The following is a 26978-nucleotide window of genomic DNA, read 5'->3' on the forward strand; positions in this document are numbered from 1 at the left end:
ACCTAATTTTAAAGCGGTGACTTAACCTTCTCGCCTCTTTGTGCTGGTGCAATTTTGCAAGCGCAATTATTCTGCGAGCAGTTCGCTGCCCGCCCGCTCTCGTTGGAGCCCGCAGATCATTTGCCCTCAGTGCTGCAGGTGCGCTCAAAGACGCCAAATGAGGGGACAGACATCTTCCGACTCCATTCGTCCTGTTTCATTAAACCCCGCCCCCTGGCCGGTTACCTTTACCCCCCAAAAACCTGAACCCGCTCGTTGTTCAAGGGAAAACATCTTTTCAAGAGGGAAGAAGCCGTCCAGCGGATCCCTTCTGGAGTCACTCTCTCTCATTAGCCGGTGTCAAGAGGGAGTAATTGGGACACTGTCGTATTTTACTCCAGGGGAACCAAACGTACAGCTGTGTCCACTGGCACTGAGCCAGGGACGCTAGTCACCATTCAAAAACCCATCCCCTTGGATTCAGCGTGTCCCCGCTCTGCTCTTTCACTAAACAAAACCAGATCTAATGCCAGACTCCAGGTTCCACTTGCTTAAAATCTCCAGAGAAGGAACAAGATTGACCAAACATCGGCGGCCTCCTCCCCCCACTTCTCTTCCCATTGCCTCTGCCCGAGTGCACCTCTGGGACCGACTCCTGCCTCTCCACCGCTCCTGCACCCTGTGAAACAGTCCTTACTGGCTCCTACTGCAACCTCCTGCTTGCTGTTTAACAACATACGGCCGAATTCTGGCTTTTGCACTGGCAAGGGAAGGGGTGCGGCGCTGCGGTGCCCAAGTGGAGCTAGCCTGGGGCTTTTCGCCTGCATAGGCCAGACCAGGCAGAATGTCGCGGGGGAGCTGGGTGAATGCATTTAGCAGCAGCACTTACTGCTGCCTTTAAAAGGTGATACGTGCACTCCCCAGTTACTAACAGCAGTGGGATCAGGGATGGGACAGGAAAATTTGGCCCTGGCCAAGCCCCCTGGGGCCCTTAGAAAGATGCCGGGCATGGTAGCGAGGAGCGGGCAAAGCAGCACGCTGCCCAGGCCCCAGACAGGTGCATCAGAGGTCCCTGTGCCTCCTTCCACACACAGGGCAGACCGGAATTCAGGCCACCGCGTGCAGCCCAGATAGAGTAGCTCTGCTAAAATGATACAGCCTGTGTAGCTCAATAATGTGATCAGAGGAATGTTTTGAGGCAAGTGCTATCAGATACACATGCTCAGTTCCTCTGTATTCGCCTAAACTAGAGCTACAGAAAACTGGCAAAACTGTTCGCACAGGAGGGGGGCAAAGGCTCACGTGGGGGGGGGCTGGTGGGGAAAAAGTTGAGTTGTTACTGCAGTAAATTGTTAATACCGTAACCCTGTGTTTTTCAAGCAACAGGGCTGCTGATACGCTTTAGTGGGCTGGACCAGCCTATTTCAGGGGAAGAGCAAGTGCAAGTGAAGGGGAAAGAAAGGAATTGTTGCCTTTTTTTTGGTGTAGGACGTAGCAGAATTCAGTGCTTAACAGACTGGGAATTCCCAATGGGGGAACTCCAAATACCTAAGAAAACAGATATGATTGTTTTGTCCCATCCACAGATTAGGAAGAGGCCTGGTTTCTCTGGAAGGTCACCTGGCCCTTCCCTTCCCCAATCATTAACGTGTTTCCAATGAGCAGCGACTGAATGTTTTTCTTTCTTTGCTGGGTTAGGAGGATAAGGTGGACAGTTTGAAACACCCTGCCCATTCCCAATCTCCTTACCCTACCCACACCAGCGTCTTTCTGCTCCATGCTATCCATCCCCCTTTGTCATTCATAATGGATGGATCGTCTTGTCGATGCTTACTTCACCTGAGAGGAGGTTCACTGGCCCAAATGCCTCCACTCCCTCCACCTTACCACAACAAAAGACCATAGTGGGGAGAAAACCAGAAACCCATTTCACCCAGATCCACTGCTATATTTAAGGTGGTAACATCAAACCCGTGGTGAGGAGGCCCGGGCACATCCCGGCTCTTGTTTGTTTAAAGTACAGCAAGTGGATAGAAAGCTTGATTATCCAGGATATAATGAGAGGCAGGGAAGAGATCATACAGTTTTAATGACTATTTAAAGGCGTGACATATGTATCAAAAAGCAATAAAGCTTAATACCTTCTTCAGAAATGTTTAAACAAATGCACTAATAGGTTTGGCTGTGCCTCGCTATGCTGCATGGTGATGTTATGAAGATCTATGGCGTGCCGTATCTATCCCCGGGGGAATGTCCGGTCTCACCAGCAGCTACTCACACCAACGGCCATTATCGTTATTTGTTTCTAAGTATTTTGGGTGTCCTGGAGCATGAAGTCGTCTGGGCCTGACTTTCTCAGGTGCTGAGCACCCTCCACTCCAGCTGAAGCCAACGGGAGCTGGAAGTGTGCAGCCGCTCTGATAATCCACACCCTTTGCAACACAAGCGGTGCTGTGCATCATATGCAGTGATAGGGCAAGTGGAGGGACTGCATCTAGCTGGGACATGGAAGTTCAGTCCCCAGGGCCCGTTCAGGCCTTGGTCTCTCGGCTGAGATTGCCAACAGGGAGTCACTTAGTCCCAGCTATGGTGTTATTACAACTGTGGTCAAACCTGTCAGAGATGGTCTCAGTATACTTGGTCCTGCCTCATAGTGGAGGGATGAACTAGATCAGGGGTTCTTTTTTCTTTCTGAGGCCCCCCCAACATGCTATAAAAACTCCACAGCCCACCTGTGCCACCACAACTGGTTTTCTGCTTATAAAAGCCAGGGCTGGAGTTAGGGGGTAGCAAGCAGGGCAGTTGCCTGGGGCCCCACACCACAGGGGCTCCCACGAAGCTACATTGCTCAGGCTTCGGCTTCAGCCCCAGATGGTGAGGCTCTGGGCCTTGGGCTTCAGCCCCATTTGGTGAGGCTTTGGCTTTCTACCCTGGGCCCCAGCGAGTGCTGGGCCTCCTTGGCGGCCCCCCTGAAACCTGCTTGCAGCCCCCCGGGGGCCCTGGACCCTTGGTTAAGAACCACTGGACTAGATGACCTCTTGAGGTCCCTTCCAGCCCTCCATTTCTATGATTCCATACTACTGGGAATTGGACTGAGCCCTCCAAATTCATTTCATGCAGGTTGCCAAACAGCCATAAGATGGTTAACAGCTATAATAACTTACTTGCCTAGGCGGGCTTTTAATTATGGATCTACAGTAGCAGCATGCATGCCCATTTTATGTACCTACATACTGACCTGAGCATCCTAATGCAGGATGTGGACATCTCACTAAGGGGCAAAAATCTGAAAACTGGGCCCAGAGTTTTAATGTCGGAATGGAGGCTGAACTTCAGAAGTCCACTTGAAGGAGAACTGTGGGAAAACAGCACCATCACTGGTCAAAACATGACACATGACTTTTATAAGAGATCGGCTAATAATCCAAAGTAAAATTCTGCTTCCACTGAGCACCGAGACTGAGAATCTGTAAGGATACTGACACAGCAAGTGTCCAAAACACTGGAGAGGAAAAAGAGGGCAGAATATCTCCAACTTTGGGAAGTTTCAAAAGCCCAAACCCTGATGTGAAATTTGCAAGTGTCCCTTTCTCTCTGGAGCTGATCTAACAGCTGGTGAAGTCAATGCAAATCTTTTCATGGTGAGACCTTGAACACATTTTTATGGCACGAATTTAGGGTGTAAATGCTCATTGCTCCTTAGCGAGGGCCAACAACCGTGGCCATGAAAATAACAAGAATTCCAACCCATAACACAGTAACGGCAGCACATCTGGGAATGAATTCTAACCTGGAGCCCGATCCTGCATCCCTTGCTAATGAAATCAACAGAACTGCTCACATAAGAGTATGAGCTGCAGAATCCACTGTACAAAAGAACAAAACCCATTTCTGAAAGCAGAGAACAGAGATATAAGACAACAATTGTCAAAAAGAGCCTTCTAAAATGTGTTCTCAAGATGGACAGTCGTTTGTGAGACGGGATCTCATTTTTCTCCATAGCTTTCAGGAGGCAATGAAGCGTGGAGTGGAGAACACTGGTGACCATCTGGCCATTCAGAGCCCATCAGTTTGTTATGACACCAAACACATAATAAAGCACAATATATCGTACAGGAGATAGAGAAAGAGAGGGCTTTGATTTATTTTCTTTACTGCCACTGACCCCTCCGTGTCTCCCATCCATCCCACACAAACACCCTCCATTTTGTATTTAGACACAGTCCACTCTTAAAACAGCCCCTCACAAGACTTTCGCTTGCGACATGGCACAACGTGATATTCAAATGTCTGTGTTAGGATCCCAGAAGAAAACGGAAACTTTTCTGTGTAGGGACTTAACAAAGAGATCAAAGAACTCTAAAGGGATAGGGGAGAGAGAGAGAGAGAGAGAGATTGAGACCCTAACCTTTGAAGGTGGGAGAAGTCCCTGGACGATAATAAGATGGTGTTAGCCGATCTAAAAGGGAGATTGTAATGAGAAAGATAATTATCACTGAAACAGAATAAGTGTTCAAATAGAGAGTGAAGACATCAGATGTGACGATCTCAGCCCAACCTACACCCAAGATTTTCATTAAGATCTTTGGGACGCAGCATTACTTAGTGACTGAAGCTGAATAATGGGAGTCAGGACTCCTGGGTTCTCTTCCAAACTCTTCCACTGACTTATTGTGCGACACTAGGCAAATCACATTAACCTCTTTTTGTCTCCGTTTCCCCACCTATAAAACGTGGACAAGAATGCCTTCTTCACAGGGTATTGCAAAGGTTAATTGATTTATGCCGGGAAAGCATGCTGAGAGCCTCCCGTAACAGGAATGAAAGTATTATTTATTAGCACTTTGGAATATCATGCTGTGGGGACTTGGGCATTGTTTCGGAGGCCCAGCACTTCTGCAGAGCTCCTCCCAAATCATTCAGACTTTTGTTTCGTTGTTATTGGTTTTTCCCCTTAAACTGTGTAATTTACACCTTTGATATCTTGATAAAGCTAAAACCCGCAGTCTGGGTCTCGGCAGTTTCTTATGCCCAAATAAATGTGCTAGTCTCTAAGGTGCCCCAAGAACTCCTCGTTGTTTTTGCTGATACAGACTAACACGGCTACCGCTCTGAAAACAATCCCTCGAAGCTCTGAGTGGGAAAACTCAGACAATACCGTTCAGATAAAGCAGACGCTGCTGGCAGCTACAGTAGTTGAGCACACCAAGGGCACAACTCTGTTGCCAATGGAAGTTTTGCCCCTGGCTTCCACCGGGGAAGGATTCGGCCCTCGGAAAGAGACTAAACACTAGATCGGATGACCCTTGCTATACCTCTGAATTCCAAACAGTTCCCAGATCCAGCTCAGCTAGCAACAGTCAGAGCTGGATACCCCTGCTGTGTCTGCCCAGAGACGCAGTCGCCGGCTCCTCATATTCACAGGCCCGTTTGAGCTTCTAGTTCTTAATGGAAAAGCATTTGCTCCATGACAAGGAGGCTGTCCCCGATGGCTGTGGCAGCACTTCCATTAGAAACCTAGGAACCGATCCTCCTCTCCGTTCCCCCAGTGTCAATCCAGAGTAACCCCAATGGAAGTCCGTAGAGTCACTCTGGATTGAACTCAGAATGGGAACCCACGTTTTCAAAGATGTGATTTTAAACCCTGCCTCTTTGTAATGAGTTCGGCTACGTAACAGTTTCCTTGATGGTGGTGTTGCTAAAGAGGACGCAGTCAGCAATAGGGAAAGCTTTTATTGGTGCAACTTTCATGAAGATTTTTAAATTAGCTGCACTTTTTTTAAACTTCCCTTTTCTGCTCCCCTACCATGTTTGGTTCAATAGCCTTTCCCACATGCATACTCTTGGGAAGGATCTCCTACCAGATGCAAAGTACTCTGAATTGCTTTTCTTCCACTCCCCCATCCCATCCCAATCCTGGGCTGCACCTGGCTGCATTCCAGGCAGTTGCTGATTTACTGCTCCAAAACCTGAATCCGCCTTACTCCTGCTATGAATCATTAGCAGCACTTTTATTCAGCACCTTTAACTTTCAAGATGAATGGGGAGCATCCCTTGTGTCGATCTCGGCGGGTGCAAGCGGGGGAAAAACATCACACAAAGAAATCTGACCTTACAGCAACTCTCAATTATTTTGTGCCACAGAAGTAAATGCTTAATGCCAGGGTTCCCAAATTTTTCCGCTGTGTGGGCCACATCTTAATAGGGAAATCGCTGTGTGTGACCCCCTCCCATCCCTGCTGGCAATGGTATAATATCCCTGTGGCAACTACAGCAATTGCTTACAGGGAGGGGATTTCACATACTTTCAGCTTCTTTTAGTGTGATTTAGCAGGTGGGAACAAAAAAGAGGCCATCGCCCTTTGACCTGAGTGCTCTCCATAGATCAGCATTGGAAGGAATACATGCATTGAGTGATCAAGATCAATTAGTTGTAGAGCTGATATCACTTCTGCACTGCTAGGAGAGTACAGCTGTGAACCCAGCATGTGACTCTCGGTAACTGAGAGGTGAACATCACCGCGGAAGGATAGCACTTTCCCTGTCACTAGCATGAAAGGTTCAATTAGCCCGCTCCGGCAGGAGATGCATAATTTGAGATTCAGGATATCATCAGTCAACCGTTAATGAGTGAACTGATGAGAGTGTGAGATGCTGTAAGTGGACCAGCCTGAGGAGGAGGTGAGTGCCTGTAATCAGGGGAGGATTATTACCATTCAGCTCCACGCTGCTGGCTGCGTTGCCTTTCTAAACACTTGCCTGGCTCCTTTCACCATGGAGACTGGTGGCTCGTGAGTTTCGGAGCGCTTGGTTCTGGCTGCTGGCGGGAAGGCCCATGAGAAGTGGCCCTGTCAGGACTATTGCTGTGGGCCAATGCTGAGCCTGCGTTTCCCTGGCACTGAGACTACGGGGAATGTCCCAGGTGCCTTTTTAACAGGGCTCAGCTCCGAATCTTTCATCTGTTGCTAGAGTCCATTGCGGTGGGTCCCCTGCCCACTGCCCATCCGGAACCAGAGTTTTAAATGTCTTAACTTTACAAAATAAATGTCGTGCTGGCAAAAGATGCCCTGGTGAGTGAACTCTGTTATCCGCAGAGAACAGGTATAACACAGCATCAATAGCACTACAAGCTTCCTCCATGCCACCCTACCAGTGGTCCTCAACCCTGCCCTGGCGGGGCCACTGGTAGAGGGGAGAGAGTAAATCAATCTCCAGGCCCATTCAGCCTTTAGGCTCCCAGCTGGTCCTGTTAAAAAGGGTGCTAACTAATGACAGGTGAGTTTTGTGATCACAAGAACTGGATGGGGACATTTCCACCTGTTTCACAAAGGCAACAAAAGAACCATTGGACGTTAATGATGTCTGTACTCTACTGACCTGGGCTGGATACACCCGAACGAGGGATTTCGAAAGGAAAGGCTGTGTGTCACATGATCCTTCTCAGCTCAGGCAGACAGACATGTACTAGCTCTGCTCCAGGTGGCCCCTAAAAACGGCAGTGGCCACAGCAGCACGGCCAGCAGCTCAGGCTAGCCAGCCTGGGGAGGATTGTACTTTTTAGAAAAAAACTTTCCTCTCTTCACAAACATGCAATGCAAAGAACATCTAGGAAAAACTGAACCAGCATCTGTTAAGGGCCAGATCTTTACACGGGGCTAGGAAGAGGTGGAGGAAATAGCTAAATGGGTGTAATTATCCAATAGTACCCTGGTTATCTTACCTTGTACGACTAGCCTTCCCTGGGCAGTTCTCCGCACCCTGGTGCCGGGTTTGTTAGCAGCACACACGTATATCCCAGAATGCTGCACAGTGAGGTCAGAAATCATTAGGTTTCCTGTCCCCAGCACCTGAATTCCTTCTACGCCAATGGGACGGCCATCTGGAAGAGGAAACCAGACCAAATTACTTAGTGTACCTTTAAGCTGAACTCTCTGGCCCACTGCGAGGGGAATTAGTCCTGAGTCCCATTCAACGGGAGTCCTTCCATTCACTTCAGTGAGTTTTAGCTCCAGCCCTCCACGGTGCAACTCGAACGATGCACGTGAAGTGCAGAAAAAGCCAGTCCAAGGGCCTCAACTAAGCCTTTGCCCCCAATTACAACGTGTTTCAGTCGTATCGGGCCATTGCATTTTATTGTTCCATTGGTTGGGGTTTTAAGATTCCGTACCTGACAAACACAGCTCTAAATCAGCCCTAGCCCCTTCCAGAGTGTCTGAGTGGAGAGCCGGGTGGTTATTGCTGGAGGAGCTGCCCTTTCATCAGATATGAAACTGAAATCCTGTTTCCTTCTTGCATGTGTGTTTAGAAAGAAGGTTAAACGCCCTACAGAACCAAAAAATAAAGGCCCAGCCTTGGGGATCTTAGCACCTGAGCACAACACACCCTCTTCAAATAGCTGCTCCTTTAGGTAGCAAAACAGTTTGTGTGTTGTGCTTTAAAGGTGTATTGAGATATTAAGAAAAAAGGAAAATTTGGGATCACTATTAAGGAAAAACTCCTGCCAGTGATTATATTAGACTGTGGCATAGTCTCCCCAGAGGAGTAGTGGAAGTCCAATAAAGACTTTAAACATTCTGTAGGGAACAATCGTTCACGGGCAGGAGATCAGCTAGATGAGACGGTTGTTTTCCATTTCTATTGGCCCAATCCTGAGATGCTGTGCACCTGCAACTCCCATTGATTTGGCCCTCTGATTCTAGGATTGGCTTTACTCCAGTTGGATGCATAACTACGAAGTTGTCTTAATCACAAGGAGCCTTATCCCAAAGGGACCGCGAATGGTACTGCTTGCAAACATTCAGGGCTCTATGGAGCATACAGTGTCAATATCTACAGTAATCCAATGATGGGAAATCTATGTGCAAATCAGTGTGGAAATGAAGCTGTTGACATTCAAAATGTGGTTGGGTCACCTCAGTCAAGCAGCTGAGACACCTTATAATTTTTATCTTAGCTATTGGTCTTCATGCTTCAGGCAATAAACTGATTAGCAGCTGGGGTCAGGAAGAAAATTCCTTCTGTAGAATAGTAGTGCATAATGAAGAGCTTTTATGGGGACTTTATCCTACTTGTGAAGAATCCAGAGCCAGCCACAGCCTTACAGAAAACCAAGTAAATGGCTACACTGGTCAATTACAGTATAGTCGTTCTTCCAGCAGAAAGGGACAAATAACTATCACCCAACCCAAAAGCCACTTTGCAAGCCATCTGTGATATTTTGGGCATCTACCCATTTCTTCGGTTTGTTTCTATTTATGTTTAGGCATGCAATTTCTTCCTCATTCCAGGAACTTTTTTTTTTTTTTTACACCAAAAGCACAACCACTTATCACAGGAGCCAAACCACCAAGACAGCTTAAGTCCTCAAGAACAGGAACACTAAGAGATGATAGATATGAAACCAGGCCTTTCAAAAAAAAAGAAAAAATCAGCAGATCCTGCAGTATGTGTTTATCCATCAGACCAGCAGAAATAAATAGTGTAATTTCAGATGGCACCTTGACAGGGAGCGGTGGGAAAAGGTACTATGGATTGAAAGACACAACGCTCTGAAATTTGCAGAAACCTCTCCTGCCCATGCTCTTTGCAATGTTTTACAGGAAATGTTTAACTCAAAGGTTTCACTGTTCCACCAGGCAGGCAGACCCTGGACACTTCATTATTTAAGTTACAGTGAAAGGTGCTCAGGTCTTTCAGATGGAGAAAAACAATGTCATTAAATAATTGTATAGCTGGCCAATGCGCTGCAGCAGTAGATTGCTCAGCCATAAAAAGAACAGGAAAGCGTGACCTGTCCAGTGTTTAATGAGCAGTAAGAAGGGTCTGTTCCCTTTGAATAATATCATTTAAACCAAACTGTAAAGAAGGTCTGAATTAAATTCAAATTGGACTTGATTTCAGCTTTAAATTAGACCTTTCTGAAGCCGATATTTACAATAGGTGTAAAAATCAAATCTCTCCCTTGAGGAAGTAGGACAGGTGAAATATACGAGCAGACTGTACCTGGCTGTAGGATTGTATAAATGAATTAAGAAATAACACAGAACTATGACTTGAATGCCTGTCTGGGTTATTACGCTATTTACCAGGGGCTACATCATTTAAACAGAAAAGACCCAGGCTGCGTCAGATACACCGCGCAGTCGAAATATCAGTGTCTATATGTTTCCGTTTGTCTCTACAGCTGCCATCTACTAATTAGAGGTGGGAGAGTTTGAGGAAATTTCTCCTGCCAGGTAAATTTATCTTTTTTCTAAACAAAAAAAAAAATAAAGTTCTCCCAGCTCATATTCCCCAGTCGAGAGACGAGGCGGCTGAGGTAATATATGTCATGGGACCAACTTCTGCTGGTGAGGGAGACCCACTTTCGAGCCACACAGAGCTCTCCTTCAGCTCTGGGAAAGGTAGTGAAGAGCTCTGTGTGGCTCGAAAGCTTCTCTCTCTCTCTCTCTCACCAACAGAAGTCGATCCAAATAACAGATATTCCCTCACCCACCTCGTCCCTCTAGTATCCAGGAACCGACGTGGCTACAACTACACTGCATCCACCATTCAAGTCAGACAAGTTTTGCCGTCTCTAATAATCATAAATGGTTGCATTTGCTGGCTCAATTCACACTCCCTCTCTCAGGGTCTGTCTACAGCAGCACTCTGCAGTGTAGACCAGTGCTTCTCAAAGTCGGGCTGCCACTTGTTCAAGGAACAACCACGGCAGTCTGGGCCGGTTTGTTTACCTGCCGCGTCCGCAGGTTCGGCTGATCGCGGCTCCCACTGGCTGCAGTTCGCTGCTCCAGGCCAATGGGAGCTGCTGGAAGCAGCGGCCAGCACATCCCTCGGCCCGCGCCACTTCCCGCAGTTCCCATTGGCCTGGAACGGCGAACCGCAGCCCGTGGGAGCCGCGATCGGCCGGACCTGCGGACACAGCAGGTAAACAAACTGGCCCGGACCGCCAGGGTCTTTCCCTGAACAAGCAGCGGACCAGCTTTGAGAAGCACTGGTGTAGACACTACAGCGATGGAAGGGTTCTTCCGTCTCTGTGGTAAACCTACCCCCTCAAGAGGCAGTCGCTAAATCGATGGAAGGAGACCTAGCTGCATCTACAGTGGGCGTTTGGTCAACCTAATTACGGTATAACATTTTTCACAGCCCTGAGCGATGTAGTGTAAGAAATGTCATGGGATGGGGTGTGGCCCAAGCCCCGCCCCTCCGAGTGACTTAGGTCCCCAGCTGGGCCAGAGTGTGGTGCCTCCCTTCAGGATTCACAGCCATGAACCCTCTCCTGGAGTTAGGCGCATGCGGATCTAGCCCTCCATGTTATCATCAAGGCCCATCTCTCAGTCGCAGAGAGAGCACAAAAATAATCCTTTGCAGAGGTCTGGCTCCTTTCCTCTGACGAGCACAGAGGGCTCCACAAACATGAACTGCCCCTCCCAACCCCCTAGCATGGTCGACACATAGTCTCAAACCCATTGTGCAGAGAGGGAAACCCCACACTGAGGTTTGCCCACAGTCTCAGCGAGTTAATGACAGGGCGAGGAACACAACCCAGGAAACCTGCTTTCCTGACTTTAATCACCAGGTCCCCATCTTTCAATACAACAGCAGTTTTCAACTGGGGGGGTCCATGGACCTCAGGGAGTCTGCAGACTATGTCTAGGATTTCCAAAGGGGTCCCCCCTCCTCCATTTGTAAATTTTAGGGGTCTGCGAATGAAAAAAAGGTTGACAACCACTGCAATAGGCTATATCACAAAGATGAAAAACATCCTGCCCCAGCCAAGGTGAGGCCAGAGCTAACTTGCTCTAAACGCGGCTGCTTGGCTCCCTACGCTACAGGGGCTCAGAGGAGTGAAATGTTTGAGGTGACCTTTAACTTATTTTGAATCAGCGAGCAGCAGAGAGCCAATCCGGACGGGCTTGTTCACTGTATCCTGTTTGCCAAAGCTTGCTGAAGAGCTATCCACCCTTTGAAATGACAGAGACTGGACAATCTCCAAAGAAGCCAGCCTTCCAAGTCTAACCAGTCTGGCAAACTCAAACCCAAACAGAACATGAACATACCATACTTGGCTTGTGATAATGCCTTGGAAGCCTATCCAGGGACCAGGGCCCCACTGGCACCATACAAACAGGTAATGAAAAGATGCCCTGAAGAGCTCACACTCTTAGCAAGGACAAGAGGCAATGCATCCAAACGAGAGTGAGAACTCCCCAACCATGCAGAGCGATGGGTGTGCTGCAATACTTTCCCGCTGCAATGCCAGCTCAGAAGAGTTGAGACACCCTTTCCCAGAGCACATGCAGCCAGCCCCCGGCTCTCACCCGAGCTCTGTGGTTTCTTTTGGGTTGGTGAAATGGCTCAAACCACCACATGCACTACAGAAGTTTGGAATCAATCTGTCAGACTCAAATGGAGACGGGGGCTCAGATCCCCAAACTGCCTACCCGGGACAGGGTGCGAATCTACAGTGTACTATGTGCCTTCTGCAAGGTACCGAGCACCTCCCTTTCCCTTTTAGGACTAGCGTTTGGAAATAGCATTCCTTTTCACGGGGGCCCAAGGAGCCCAGCAAATTTACATGCAGCAGTCCCTTCCAGAAACTCAACCACAACGGCCTCTCTAATAATAAGCAGGACATTTTGCGTCCTCTGAAATCAGCCATGCCAGCGGCTTTCTGATGTTTTAATTCTATGAATGACTTCGTAAGACAAAAACTATCATGTGGACCTCCTACATCTTCCTACCCCGTGACATTCACTGTCTGCTAGACTATAGTCTCTTAGAAATGATGACTAGTGAATCAAAGAACTACCAATGAACCACTAGAATAGGTGGTTCACGGACCATCGTTTGACATCCAGCAAGCTGTCTGATTGAGCAGGAGATGAAACACCATTATGAGTCCCAGTGTCACACGGCTTCTCCAGGGGCTATTGGAGGAACTGAGCCTTAGCTATGTGGACTTACTCTGAGACTGCAGAATTAGGTCATTTCCATTTCACTTTATACTGATGCGATTGTGACAAAACAACACTATGAACCAACTAGCGACCAGCAGGGTGGAATACTGATAGGGCCTTAAAAGGCATGTTGTTTTTAAGGTGTGGGTTTCGGCTGGTAGTGAAGAGCGGCTGGGTTACTAATTAATAAACACTGGTCACACTGAAGCTGGCTATACTCCAAATAGGAGACACCCTCAAAGAACCTCCTTGCAGTGCTCAAATCAAGTTTTAAAAATTCCCATTAGCGTGAAATCTGGATGAAAGATCCCTGCAATTTGGGATAGAAGTGATTTAATTTTCCAAGGTATCTGGGATGCTTTTTCACTGTAACGGATTCCATTGTTCCGGCTACTAAGCAAATGACTGGCACATCAGCACCAATTACAGAAATTCGTTAAAACGTGCCAGACGATATGAATATGCAACAACGCGGATGCCTTTCTTTTATAAGTAGCAAGTAGAAAGAAAGTAACAACTTTCTAATGTTGACCATTTAGGTCTTTTGTGAATTCTTTGTACCTTGGCATAGTAGCCTTCTACTTTTTAGACACATGGGTCTTCTACTCCATCGGACATTGGGCACCATGTATTAGCATATTTAGAATACATTGCAACAGTTGACTATTCAGTGTGTGAAGTGGTGAAATTTACTCTATTATTTCTAAACACTTCAGGGAATGGTGCTCCTGTCAACCAGTCAGCCATCTATTGCAAGCTTCTGTGTCCAATAAGTTACCAATTAATTGGCTCCTACAACTGTTGTATGGTTTATGTGTTGAATGGCTCTCTCTTTAGTAATTTCCTTCCCATTGTGTAACCCTTTCTGACGAGTTCTGTATAACGCTATCAGATAATCACTGCCCTTTCTTCCTTGTCTCACTTTTCTAGATCTCTCTAAATAGTGTGTTATTTTGTCTCAGTACCTTTGATGGAGGCCAGATCAGCAGCTTGTCAGTTAAAGGATAAGCTGATACGTAACACATTAAGAATCGTTATTCATTCTGCTGGCTTTGCAATAAGTTCCCTGGGGATTCATTTTTGTACGCATATGGGTTCAGGTTCGAGTGTGTAGCTGTGAAAGAACAAATCTTATCTTTCTTGAACAAACCAAAACCTTAATGATTTTATACTTCTCTCGGAACAAATCCTCTAATGAACATTTCACTTTGCAAAGCATTTCATGCAGTGGGAAACACAAGAACTTTGTGGTAGAGGGATACAAAATATTCACAAGGAAATAAAAGTAAAAGTTTATTGCATATCGTTTAAAAATTGACCCATGATTTGAGTGATTTTTTTTTCCAAACAAAACTGGGTCCATTTCCCACTGAAAATCAGCCAGGCTTTTGGCAAAGTCAGAGCAAAAAGTGGTTCCATTTGTTTAAGAGAAGACAGCTTTTACACAGAGAACAATGCAAAAATTCACATTTGTGCTCATTTCTGAGTAAAACAATTGCCGTTTCATTGAAATGGCCAGCAAAATAAAATTTGAGGGGTGCAAAGGACCCCCATGAAACGGCAAAATCCTGCAAAAGTGAAATACTTCAATGGGGACTTTTTCTGATTTTTAAAAAAATGGTGTGAAAATTATTCATTGATATTAGTTTTTATTTAAATAAAGCTGAACTGAGCCTAATCTAAGTGGGCTGCCTTCATTTAAGACCCCACTGCTCTATATTTTATAGTTTATGGTACTGTGTGGAAAGTTTTGTTCTCCAAGCTGTGTTGCTTTAACAGTTATTTAAGAGGAGTCCTCCTGCAATTACTCTTCATGAACTGGCGTCTTAGGAGGTGCCTCAGACAGGTAAACTGCATACATGAGGAAGCTACACATGTATAAACTCAATCAGGCATGACAATACCTCTCCTTCAATGCACGCTCCCCTCTCCCCCCCCCCACCGCTCTCCTCAACTGGTTTGGTCCTACTTGGAATCCTCTCAAAGTTGTATTGTCTCCCTTCCCCTCCTCCTGACTGTGAGGGAATATGAATATGTCTGATACTTTCACACGTTATTGAAATAGTTCAAAACAGAGCCAAAAGGATCCCTAGATCCATTAACCCGTCAGCAACCTTTCACATCATTGCAGAATTAGACAAAAGAATGTGTTTCTTTGGGAGCAAGCGTTCACACTTACATGGAAATAAAAAGAGTGAGGTTTTCTTTTGACTCAGTAACTCTACAGCAAATGCCGTGACAGAGAAGTTGGGTTTCTTTTTGATAGATGGTAGTGTTGGACTGAATCTATATGGGGTAATATGGCTTGACGCTATTATATCTTCATTACTACACCATTCTATGGAGACAAGTGTTTTGAACAAGCCAATGAGCTGATATAATTAGGGCAATTATAAAGTAGTTTATTATAGTTGAGAGTCAAGGTAGAGCGGCCTTGTGCCCAAAAGAACATCGCAACACCGTGGCATAGCGTATCCAGCAGGTTTTTAAAACAGCATCAGTATGATGATTATTGCTCAGGGGGAAAAGGTCAGTTAGCGACAGACTTGGGTAGGTGGTATTAACAGTCTATAGACTCTGAATGGAAAAGGCAGTGTGAAAAAAAAATCTTTCTGGATTACCACTATATAAGTGTATTCTTGCTGTTTCCCTGAAGGCTCTAGACTGGGAAGCTAACCACCATTAATCAAAGTCTGAGAACCAGAGACTCATGAATAAAAAGCAAGGAGTGTGGCTGAAGTCTAGGGTGAGCATAGCTACTTAGAGTGTGTTTCATTCCCAAAAACGTAGCCCATAACCCTGCAGAGCCACTTTGGGGAACAAGTAATATCCTGGTGGGAAGATCTTGTGAGAATGAAATGGTTGCAATGTGCTTCTCCGAGGAGGAACAGCTCAAAGGTCTGGAAACATTCACTGGGTTCAGTTCAAATACACAGATATTTTCAGGTACCAGAGTGCAATACAAAGGCCATCAGCTATTTATTCGGGAAAGACTTCTGCTTGGCAGTTAAATGTGAAAGCACCCTTCCACTGTATGCAGATCTCTGGGCTAACGTCGAGCAGGCAGAGCTTAAAATAACATTCATCTTTCGATTGCAAAAAACTCCGCACTACTCCACTCGGGTGATGGAATTTGACAGTGGCTCAGTTTTTCGTGCTGATTAACAAATACTCTTGACCTCACCACTGAGAATCTATTCTTCAGAGCTTCATGTGTGCAACTATTAACCACTCCGATTCCCTGGTTTTATTTTAAATCACTCAATAGACAGACACTTTCTTTCAAGTCTGTTTTACTTGGAAGACATGTTTGTGTATGAATTCACTTCTCTGGAGTCAACGTTGATGCTTTCGATGTAAGTAAAGAAAAGGCTGTCACTTTTTGGAAAGATAAAATTATCGCCTTTCATAAAATGTCTGGCTTCAACCAACCCACCTCAATAACAAGTTGAAATAGGAACTCGGAAGGCAGTACAAACCCTAGACAGAAAGATAAAAGGGGTTCTGAGTCTACAATTAACCTGAAGAGTAAAGAGAAGGCTGAATTGTCCTGTGCAATAAATAATCAATGGCACGTAATTATTTCCCGTGCGAGGACAATCAGCAGTGCCAAGAAATTCCTGCCACTCAGTTGCTTACCTAGTCGACTCCAGGACACGATGGGCCGGGGATTCCCAGTTGCAATGCATTCCAGGATAGCTGTCTGGTGCACAGTCAGCGTGAGGTTCTCTGGGCCGACAAGAATCATGGGATCCTTGTAAACCGTCGAATGGGAGCCTGCAAAGAGATACTCACTGTTAACTGAGACCTACCAGGCTTTAGTGCTTAACTGCAACTCGTGACACTATAGAGTATAATGATACCCACGAGGGCTCAGTTCATCTACATCAGGGGTTCTCAAACTGAGGGTCGGGACCCCTCAGGGGGTCACAAGGTTATTACATCGGGGGTTGCGAGCTGTCAGCCTCCACCCCAAACCCCGCTTTGCCTCCAGCATTTATAATGGTGTTAAATATATAAACAAGTGTTTTTAATTTATAAGGGGGGGGTCACACTCAGAGGCTTGCTATGTGAAAGGGGTCACCAGTACAAAAGTTTGAGAACCATTGATCTACATGAAGCCTAATGGGAACAGGACGTGACCCATGTAATCCAGAACGAATTATTTCATTATATGCATTCACTAACTAGTGACACCGAACAAGGACGTTGCCTATATAACAGGTGTAGGTTGAAGTGTGCCTTAAATATGCATATTGACGTTTCCATGATAACACTCTTGACAGAAATGACCAGTCCACAAGCACATTCTGTAAATCCAATTCATATACTGCACACATATGCCAAGTCTAAGAAAAACAGCATTGATTAGCAATGGATCTGCCAAGTTTTTAACTGAAATGCACACGGTGCATTTGTCATCTGTAATGGTATGAACCAAATACCATCTCTGTTGAAAAGCAGCGTTAAATGGAACAGACCAGATTTAGACGTGATAAAACCGCTGGTGAAAGTACACGCCAATAGGTGGGTGTAAACTGATGTATGTGACGTGGGGGGAAAGGGGAAGTGGCTTAGAGGAAGGAAAGCAGCTACAGGGAAAGTGTAAGGAGATGTGAGACCCATTAGGGAAAGGGCAGCTTTATCTTTCACCTTTGTATGCCCTCGCTCGCGTGAATTGTTTTTCCTGTTTCACCTCTCGCTTCCCCCTTGGTGTGTAAGTTACACCCACGGACTTTAGACGGTGGTAGTCCAGAACATGCTAGGGCCTGGACAAACACAGGGGAAGCTGCAGCCTCCCCCACTTCATGACGTGGCTCACAGCATCCAGAACAGCTGATAGCCACCTGTAAAAGAGCCATCTCTTATCGCTGCTGGGGCCATGTGCTTTGGCCCCAAACTTGGCTAGGCTGCTGCCTCTGACTCCTGGTGTTGCTCACAGGGGCTGCTTCTAAGTCTCTCCTTCCAGGGATCTTTTTAAAGGGACATTCCCCCCAAGGAAATACTACAGGGGGTTCCACATGGTGTTCCTTCCACGACAATTGACATCACCTCTGACTTCGGGCCAAACGGTTAACATATCAGAAAACCTTTCTGGTTTGCAGTAAAGGGGTGGAGCAGATTGATTCACACTGATGCACTTTGTATGACAAGTTACGGATCTCGTGGGCAGGGCTACAGTACCATTAGTATTTCCTTGTCTCACAGTAGCGCCTAGACTGGCACCTGATTGTGCTAGAGGAGGCAGGTACTCCTAGCAAAAGATAATCCCTGACCCGAAGAACTCATAGTCTAAACAGACAAGACAAGTATTATTCCATTTTACAGGTGGGCAACCGGGGCCCATGGACATTGGGTGACTTGCATAAGAAGCATATTGCAGAGCTGGGAACTGAATCCAAATCTTGTGAGAGCCCAGTGCCATATTCCTAGGACCAACTTTCCTTTCGTGCTGCCTACAGATTTGAAATATGATTTGGAGGAGGCGTGTTCCTCTGTACTGTTATTTGACTGATTTCTGGGCCTTTCATCATCTTCCAGGAGGTAGGCAGATAAGGCGGAGCTGATGTACGCTTGAGGACTCAGAAACCCTGGAAATGCTGGAGCGTGGCAACGCCGCTTAGCGCCCAGTACCATTCTTTGAAGCTAAGAATGCATGAAGAGGCAACAAAAAGAGCAATGCCTTCCAATCCAGAACTTCTGCATCTCAGCGCTCCACACACTGCAGCTTTCCACGGAGCCCCACGCAGTGCAAGCTGAATGCTCGCGAGAGCCGTCTCTCCCCAGGAGATTGTCTGCTCTGCACGGGGGGCATGAAGTAACGTATCAGACAGTCTGTGTGCGGATGGAAGGAGCTGGGCTCAACTCCTGGTTTTGCCACAGACTTCCTGTGTGTAGTTGGGTAAATCATTTAACCTCAGTTCCTCATCTGTAAAATGGAAATAACAATACTTCCTTTGCTGGACTGCAAGCTCTTCAAGGCAGGCGCTGTCGCTTGGTACGTGGACATGCAGCATACAGTACAATACGGCCCTGAGCTTGGCTGAAGCCTCTGGGCATGACCATAATGCGATAAAGCAAAATAATACCCTGTGCACTAAACCCATAACCTGTCAGACAAATTGCACGTCGCTGTGAATCAATACGATACAACCCTTTCTTACACACAATGAAGGTTTACCGTTACTAAAAACTGGGCCCAATTCCAGAAAGACAAAATCAGCCCAAAGCCATGACAACCCACAGGCTGAATGTTATAGCCTGATGCGTGCTTTTTAGAGTGACCAAAGTCCATATCTGGTGCAGTCCCACTCTCGTGTACCTAGGTTATACTCCACAAACACTGAGGTCAAGCAGTGTTTAAGGAATTTCAACAATCCATTGCCGGTGGCAAGAATATTCTGTACACCTGCATGGAGAAATACATCCATCAATTTCTATTCGTAGGAGTTTGAGGGCAGCAGTGGGGGTAGGAAGAGGTGAAGGGTTTAATTAAGTCAGCCCAGGCTCATTTGAGTCTGATTTGCGACTAATATTGAGGATTGTGCTATTCTGCTTTAAGATCTCTCCACTACTGGCTCTTGTTCATGGAGCTTCTTATTATTTATTTATTTATTAATGGAGATATCCTAGCTCCTAGAACTGGAAGGGACCTTGAAAGGCCATCAAGTCCAGCCCCCTGCCTTCACTAGCAGGACCAAGTACTGATTTTGCCCCAAATACTTCAGTGGCCCCCTCAAGGATTGAACTCACAACCCTGGGCTTAGCAGGCCGATGCTCAAACCACTGAGCTATCCCTCCCCCCTCTGCAAAGATCATTCAGACAGAAATGCTGCATTGGAAATTCTTTGCAAAGGCTAGATTTCATTTCCTCCTGTACTTTTTAGCTTCACACTGCAGCGGGGGCTGAGGTCAGGGGATATTACAGTGGTACTGAAGCAACCACAAATGAGTGGCTCATTTAATCATGTATATGGCTGCTGTACAGGGGGTGATAAAGCTACAGGATGGATTGTTTTTAAAGAGGTAAAATCCAAGAAAAATCGCGTTGTGTATGTGTGGCTTAAAAGTTGGCTCCTTGCTAAGTACTACACTGTGCAATACCAATCTCTGAAGCGAATCAGAGCAGTTAATTACATTTAACAACTGGCGAACGTTAGAAGATTTGAAAAACGAGACTTTCTATCCAGGGATCTCAACACAGTTCAAACCATCTTTGCAGCATCACAATACCAAGGCTTGGCTCCTATTCCGAAGCACTCAGCACTGGCCTCACTCAGCTCCCACTGAAGTCAATGGAAGCTTTATCGTCGATTTCCACAGGAAGAGGAGAGGCGGTTTGGCCTAGTGCTCTGGAGTGGGATTCAGGAGACCATGGTTCTGTTCCCAGCTCTGCTGCCGCTTTGCTGGGTGACCTTGGGCAAGTCACTTGCCCCCCCCCCCCGTGCCTCAGTTTCCCCACCTGTCAAATAGGGATAAGGATACTGATCTTCTTTGTAAAGCGCTTTAAGATCCATTGATGCAAAGCGCTGTCTAAGAACTAGGTAGGATGAACATGCTTTTTGAAAATCACCCCCCTCAATTCTTACTTAGGCTCCTAAATAAAAAGTCCTGGTTTTCAAACGCACTAAAAACATGCGGCATCTCTCACTGAAGTCCATGGATGCTTACCATTATTTAAATGCCTAAATATTACCTTAAGAACCTAACTTTCAGCGCCCATTTTTAAAAATCTTGATCCAATCTGGGTTAGGAACCCAGGTCTCCTGGCCCAGGAACCCAGGTCTCCTGGCCCGCCATGCTGTGTTTTAACCCCAAGACCAACTCAAATACTTCATTGTACCTTATGCAAGCCATGCACCCCTCTGGATTTGCAGCCCTGGGTTGGACATCTCACAAGAACAGGTTCTCTCCCAAGATTCCTGGTACTTCTCACTTCTGGCCAAGGCTGAAATAAAGCACTTTCCCAAGATTCCTACAGTTCTGTCCAGAACCAGAAATAGAAGGGCACGATCAGCAGCCAAAATGAAACAGAACTGTTTTAAAAGTTGTCCAAACTCTTTTGAACTCCAGAAGAATCCATTTGGGGTTCATCTTAAATGGTGAGCTCTGGTGTGTGTCCGTTCTTATCTACACCAGCCCCTCTATCCCCATGCAACGTGGTTTGCTCACTGAACCGTAGAAAGGACATATGGACAAGGCCTCATACATCATCTTATCCCTCCCTCTTCATAGGCAGGATTGTTCCTGACGGCGTCTTCCCTCCTGCTTTATCTGGTCCGGATGGAAATGTCCATCGAATGACAGGGGTGTCTGTCTTCACCATGAGAACAGGAATGAACAGCTCAGTAAGGTGCAAGATCCAGGGATGTTTTCTAGGCGGAGACTCAGAGTAAATAAAGCAGGGCTGGGGGAGGAGGAAGAGACCAGTCCTTAGTTGTGGAATCTCCATCTCTGGAGATCTTTAAGAGTAGGTTAGATAAATGTCTATCAGGGATGGTCTAGACAGTATTTGGTCCTGCCATGCGGGCAGGGGACTGGACTCGATGACCTCTCGAGGTCCCTTCCAGACCTAGAATCTATGAAACCCCATTCCTCTGTGTTGCTGGAACAAGGGATGAGGTCCACCTCATTTGCCTTGTCATGCCTCGGGAAATACAAAATGCAAATAGCCTATTTTCTTCCCCATGCCCCTGACACAGGGGCCGGGCAGCATGCTGCTCTCTGTTCACAAGAAGCAACGGGCTAGCATCTCCAGCTGTACATCAGAGCCCCAGAGGGGACCTGGCCAGGCAGGTTGGGGGCTGACCTGCATATCTGTTAGTATACAGGTACAACACAGCTTCACTCTGCACCCTGACGGGGCCTGTCCTATGTGGGCAGAATGCCCCTTAACACCGCTGCCCGTGTGCTCCCGCGCCCCGGCTCTGCACCGTGCTCCTTTGGCTGCCAAAGCCAGATGGGAGCCACTTACGGTTTCATCGCCTCCAATTCAGAAGTAACCAGAGTGCAGTGTACCAGTGCTACCTCCCATGGTGCTGGCACAGGGGCAAGCAAAGGGTAGGTGGCTGCCGAGCAGGGCCTATGTTGACTGTGGCTGGAAATGTAAAACACCAGTCTTCCATGCAGAGCGGCTGATCTTGGCAGACGATCAGTCAGGAGGTTCTCCACACCACACAGGAAATTTGTTTGATCCAGGGGGTGGGAATGAAGGAGCGATTCTTGGTCGAGAGCTCTAGGCGAGCAACCTAGCAGCAGAGCCCAATAGGTTTCAAAACACCGCAGGGGAGTAAAAGGAAACAGCTGGCATTCCTAAACGAAACTGGCTTAGGTTGCGGCACAAAGTCCCCACCTCTGAAATCAGTCACTGTGGCAGCAGCGCCAAAGAGAAGGATGTTCAGGCTGGTAAAAGGTCCCAGGCACCATTAATAAGGACAAGTACTCTGTTAGAGAAAGAAAAGCGCACACCAATGACATTGCTATCTTGATCAAAAAGGCAGCAGCAGCAGCACAATCGTCTGCTTGTGTAGGAAAGGTGTCAGTACTGAGAGGCAGGGAAGCCACATGGGAACATCTGCTCTAAGAAGGCACTTGAAAATAATCAATCACTAGGATGGAAGAAACATCTGTGCTTTGTGCTGCCATGGGGCCACCACCCGTGCTGGTGGGGGGAGAGGGAAGACAGCTGCGAGACTGACAGCATGCTTTAGGGTCTACATCCACAGCAGGCAACCCCAGTGGTTCTATCCTCCAATTCTTCCAATTTCATCACCACAGCATTGTCTCAGAGTGAGGCAAGCGGTGCCAACTGGTAGGTTGGGGTGCAGGCAGGTTGTCCATCCTCTTGTACAACCATCTCATGTGGGAGAATTTGCAAGGACGACAAAACTGATCAGAAAGCATCCTGCAAGCAGTTCTATCAGAGAGGGACTTAAGCTCCACCACGCTCCGAGGAAACAGGGAAACAGCAGCAAAGAACGAATCTTCTTGAACCAGCAACCTGCTCATCAGGTGTCTCTCTTTTACCAACATCCCCGTGAGACACACTGACAGTCCATCCTGTTCTGGTGCTGCAGCCCTTGTCAGAAACCAGCTTCATCTTGTATCTCCTCTGGTCCATTAGCAAAGTCTTGGTTCTGAAACCAAGTTCCAAGGCTCCAATAAAAAACTGGCGTGGGTTCATTTCTTTGCAGGTGAACAAATGATATAGATTCACAGCCCCGGTTATGGAGGTGATGGGCAGAACACCAGTAGGTGTAATTCTTATCCCCTGCCACCATCACATCCAAGGGCAAGAAGAAGATGCAAAGGTTTGTGAGGTGATTTTGTGTTCTACTATGGCAGTGCAACTCCCATGCACTTATGCCGGTGCATCACTTATACTGATGCAAGGTGAAAGCACGTTTAAATGCTATCTATGTAGTGCTCACGTTGATGATAATGGTGTAACTTCCGCTAGTGAAATAGCACTTATATCAGTGCAGTCTGCACAGTGTTGACTTATTCATCATGGTATTTGTTTCTTTAAGGAAAACAAATACCACAAATGCTGCACATAAAGGAAACCAGGGGAATATCCATTCAGAGTGAGAGATGGTCAGATGAAAGCAGCTAGCACTTTACTCCCTGAGTGAAATAATAACTCAGAGCAGTAAATTGTTAAACAGAACTTCAGTCCGCTGATAATTTATTGTTCATTTTCCCCTCCTTGCAGCTACTGTTCACATACATCAAGCAAGCAGATCTGTAACAGGCCTCGAATGCTACCTGGTCTTTCAGAACCAGTTAAACCGTTTTCTTCTCCCATCAGATTTGATGTACATCATCTCCCTGCCCCAGCCTCTCCCCATTTCCCAAAGGCTGTTTTCTTACATGCAGTTGAGAGACTCATCTTGCATTCAGGAAAGGAACAGCCCAAGCTCTATGCCGTCCCTGGCCACAGAGCCATGTCCGAGGATTACAGCAGGCTTGGTGACACAAGTCTAACTCAGCAGGTCAGGGGCCTCAGTGTGCATAGTTGTATGAGACAACAGGATCGTGACTCCTGGTAATGAGATGTGGTGATTGTCTACAGATGCTGAAGTCCTGCCTCGCTGTATCGCATTAAGGGACATCTGAAGCTCCAGAAATTCCAGAACTGGTTTGTTCAGAGTGCTGTTCTACACTCAAAAGTGACTATGTCCAAGTTCTTGCTTAATGGATCTGCTCCTCGGGTATAATCGGGATCAGATCAGCTCGCTCAACTGACCATTATATGTTTTTATGCCTTATTTCACCTGTCAGCCCTACAGACCTGTCCAGGTGCAGCAGGGGAAGCTGGATTCTATTCCTGCTTGTGTATCTTCAAAAAATGGTTAATTCAATTCCAGCTGGAGTCGTGTGTCTGACTGACCATCTGAATGCGTGATTTTCTCTACGGAGCACCTATTTTCCATGCACAATTTCACATACGCGTTTTTTGAAAATCGGCACCCGTATTACCATTCGTTCTGCACTATAATTCCTTATCTGAAATTGATACGTAATTTAGGTTTCTATATCTCCAAGAAGAAACCCAGACTGCTGGGTTCTTTGCCCAGTAGTGGCCATTCAGGAAGAATGCAACCAACAGAAACTAAGAACCTCTGACACTTTGAAACCACCAAGAAGCAAACCACTTGTTTTCTAAAAGGAAGCTGAGGACAGAGGCAGCCTTCTCCTGCACAAAGTTCTAAGTTGTCATCTACTGTTGGCTGCTTGCTGGGCTATGGGTGCATGATTTGACTTTGTATTTTCTTTTTGTCACACTAGGGAGGGTGATTGAAACACTGAAGTAGGTTTTGTAGACTAGCACTGCCTAAAATTGAAGGAGTGGCCAAACACCATCGGATCAAATGCGAAGTAGAAGGCTATACAACTGATGTTAGTTGACTGGCCTGACAGAAATTGTTGATGAGCCAATTGTTCAAAGAGGCTTCTAGATTGTTACTTGTGTGCTAGAAGGGTAGTCTAATGGACGATCGCCCACAGAACACGGCAGACAAGACAAGCTGGACTCTAATGAAGTTATGGAAACATTGTGGGCCATATTTTCAAAGGCAATTCAATCCATCCTCCACTGAGTGCGTGGAAATCACCGGAATGCTTCATTTTTGTGCGTTATCACAAAATGAAGGAATTTGCACATGCAAATCCCATGCATACTCCATTTGTGCAGGGAAGCAGTGGTGTGTTTTTTATGGTATCATTTGTTTGCACAGGTGGCAGTGTGCACAAACTGTATGGGCAAACAACGCTTTGTGCACCAGCACAGGTCACCTTCTGGAAAACAGTTCATATGCCATTATATTTCCCCTTAAAGTTTTCCGTACTATCAGGAGTGAAAACCTGGTCCCAGTGACTTCAGCAGGGCCAGATTTCACCTCGGTCGAGTAAAACCAAATAAAACCTCAACTTAATGCTCTGAGTATCGTTTGTGTTCTTTTTTTTCTTCTTCTTTTTTTTAAATGTCAGTACTCTTTAGGATGTAAAGTAGCACTAGAATGTATTTCCCTGATTGGGTAAATAATTGATCACGCCACTGGTTGCAGTTACTTCCAGAGTAGAGTGAGTTTGTAAGGAAATGGGGACTCTTTCACATTTCAGAAAGAATGTATTCTCCCTTCCTTCCTTCTACAACTCACGTTTTCCTCTTCCTCCCTCCTCCACCTGCCCAACAATTGGTACTAATTAAAAGGCCAAGAGACAGGTTTATTTGCTATCAAATGGACCAATCTGGCAGCAACTAACAACAAGCAGGAACAATGAATGGACTGTTTGTGGACAGAAGAAAGCTTTTCAATACTGTTATCACGAAAGTTCTGTTAAACTGAGCTGGTCCAGAACAATGGATAGAAGGGGAAAGTGTGAAAGAACAACTCGACCACGTTTACCGTTACTAACCTGACACAGAGAGTCTGGCCTCCCGGCTGAATTTCACATTAGCTATGTTGGTAGCCACACAGTGAAAAATCCCACTGTCTTCTGCTCTGAGTCCGGTAATCTGCAAGACTCCTTTGGGAAGCAGCGTGTACCTAGAGGACACGAAAAGAACAAACGAAAAAACAGTTGCAGAATGCAACGTGGGTGGGGAGCAGAACTGCACGTCCCAGGTGAGGCTGCCCTAACCTAGGCCAGTCGGGACCATGCTGACACCCACTAGCCCCAGTGTTTAGGGGTACATACAGGTGCTGCACAACCCAGTACAGCACCAAGCAAGCTCAATCAGACCCAAGGATCGGGGCCTATATTTTAAAAAATCCTTTCAATGTTAATCTCTGGTCTCATAATGCATGGGATTTATCCTCCGCTTTGAAGAGACATTCTCCCTTCCTACGTGTTTAACAGTAGTAACATTCACTCGTAAGAAAGGCGTATAAAACACTGGATAGGTTGGGGCTGGTCTGATTTTTTTAATCAGGACGCCATCCCTTTAGCGGGAACTTTCCTCTCATGTTCCACTGGAATGTTCCACGTCAAAGGTGGCGTCCCTGGTACATCACCTTGCTATACCAGAGATAGGAGTCACCAGCAAAGAAGAACGTTTGCGGAGAGGGAACTAGCGAGATGTGAACGGTTTTGAGAAATCGTCCCCACTGAGTGCGGCATCGTTTTCTTGACTTCGTTAATAGTAGTTTTCATGTTACCAAAATTGGACAATGCCCGGGGCGGCTGGCCCCTGTAACTGAAGTAAGTCCAGCTTGCCTGTGCTAGAACAGGTGCTCCCAGCTGGGCCAATTAAGGGGGTGGGCTGCCCCTGGGGCTCTAACGGGAGTTCCAGTGAAGGGCTGGCTGTGAGAAGGAACTGGCTGAGGGTCAGCAGGTGAGAGAGAGGCAGGAAGCTGGAAGAAGCAGGACTGCCAGAGTCCCCCGGGAGGGGAGGCAGTGAAAGCGTGAGTTATGAAATTGGTTTTGTTTGTTGGTTTCAGTTTGGGAATAAAACTGCCCCAAAGAGGCTTTAGGCCTGGCAGAGAGTCATTTGGAAGCTGGGGAGAAGCTCTGCCTTATCACAGACAAAAATGT

The 26978-nt window shown here is 46.6% G+C and overlaps 1 protein-coding gene across 1 annotated transcript in view; it reads right to left on the reverse strand.

The window, feature by feature from the left end:
• IGDCC3 (immunoglobulin superfamily DCC subclass member 3) overlaps positions 1-26978 on the reverse strand; it is a 187532-nt gene that overhangs the window by 49344 nt on the left and 111210 nt on the right. The window contains exons 4-6 of the mRNA XM_034785002.1: positions 25860-25990; positions 16578-16715; positions 7700-7858 (exon numbers count right to left, since the gene is read on the reverse strand). Coding sequence (XP_034640893.1) covers positions 7700-7858; positions 16578-16715; positions 25860-25990 — 428 coding nt within the window. The remainder of the gene's footprint in view (positions 1-7699; positions 7859-16577; positions 16716-25859; positions 25991-26978) is intronic.

Source organism: Trachemys scripta, chromosome 10 (assembly GCF_013100865.1).
Source record: "Trachemys scripta elegans isolate TJP31775 chromosome 10, CAS_Tse_1.0, whole genome shotgun sequence".
In the NCBI taxonomy this organism is placed as follows: domain Eukaryota; kingdom Metazoa; phylum Chordata; order Testudines; family Emydidae; genus Trachemys; species Trachemys scripta.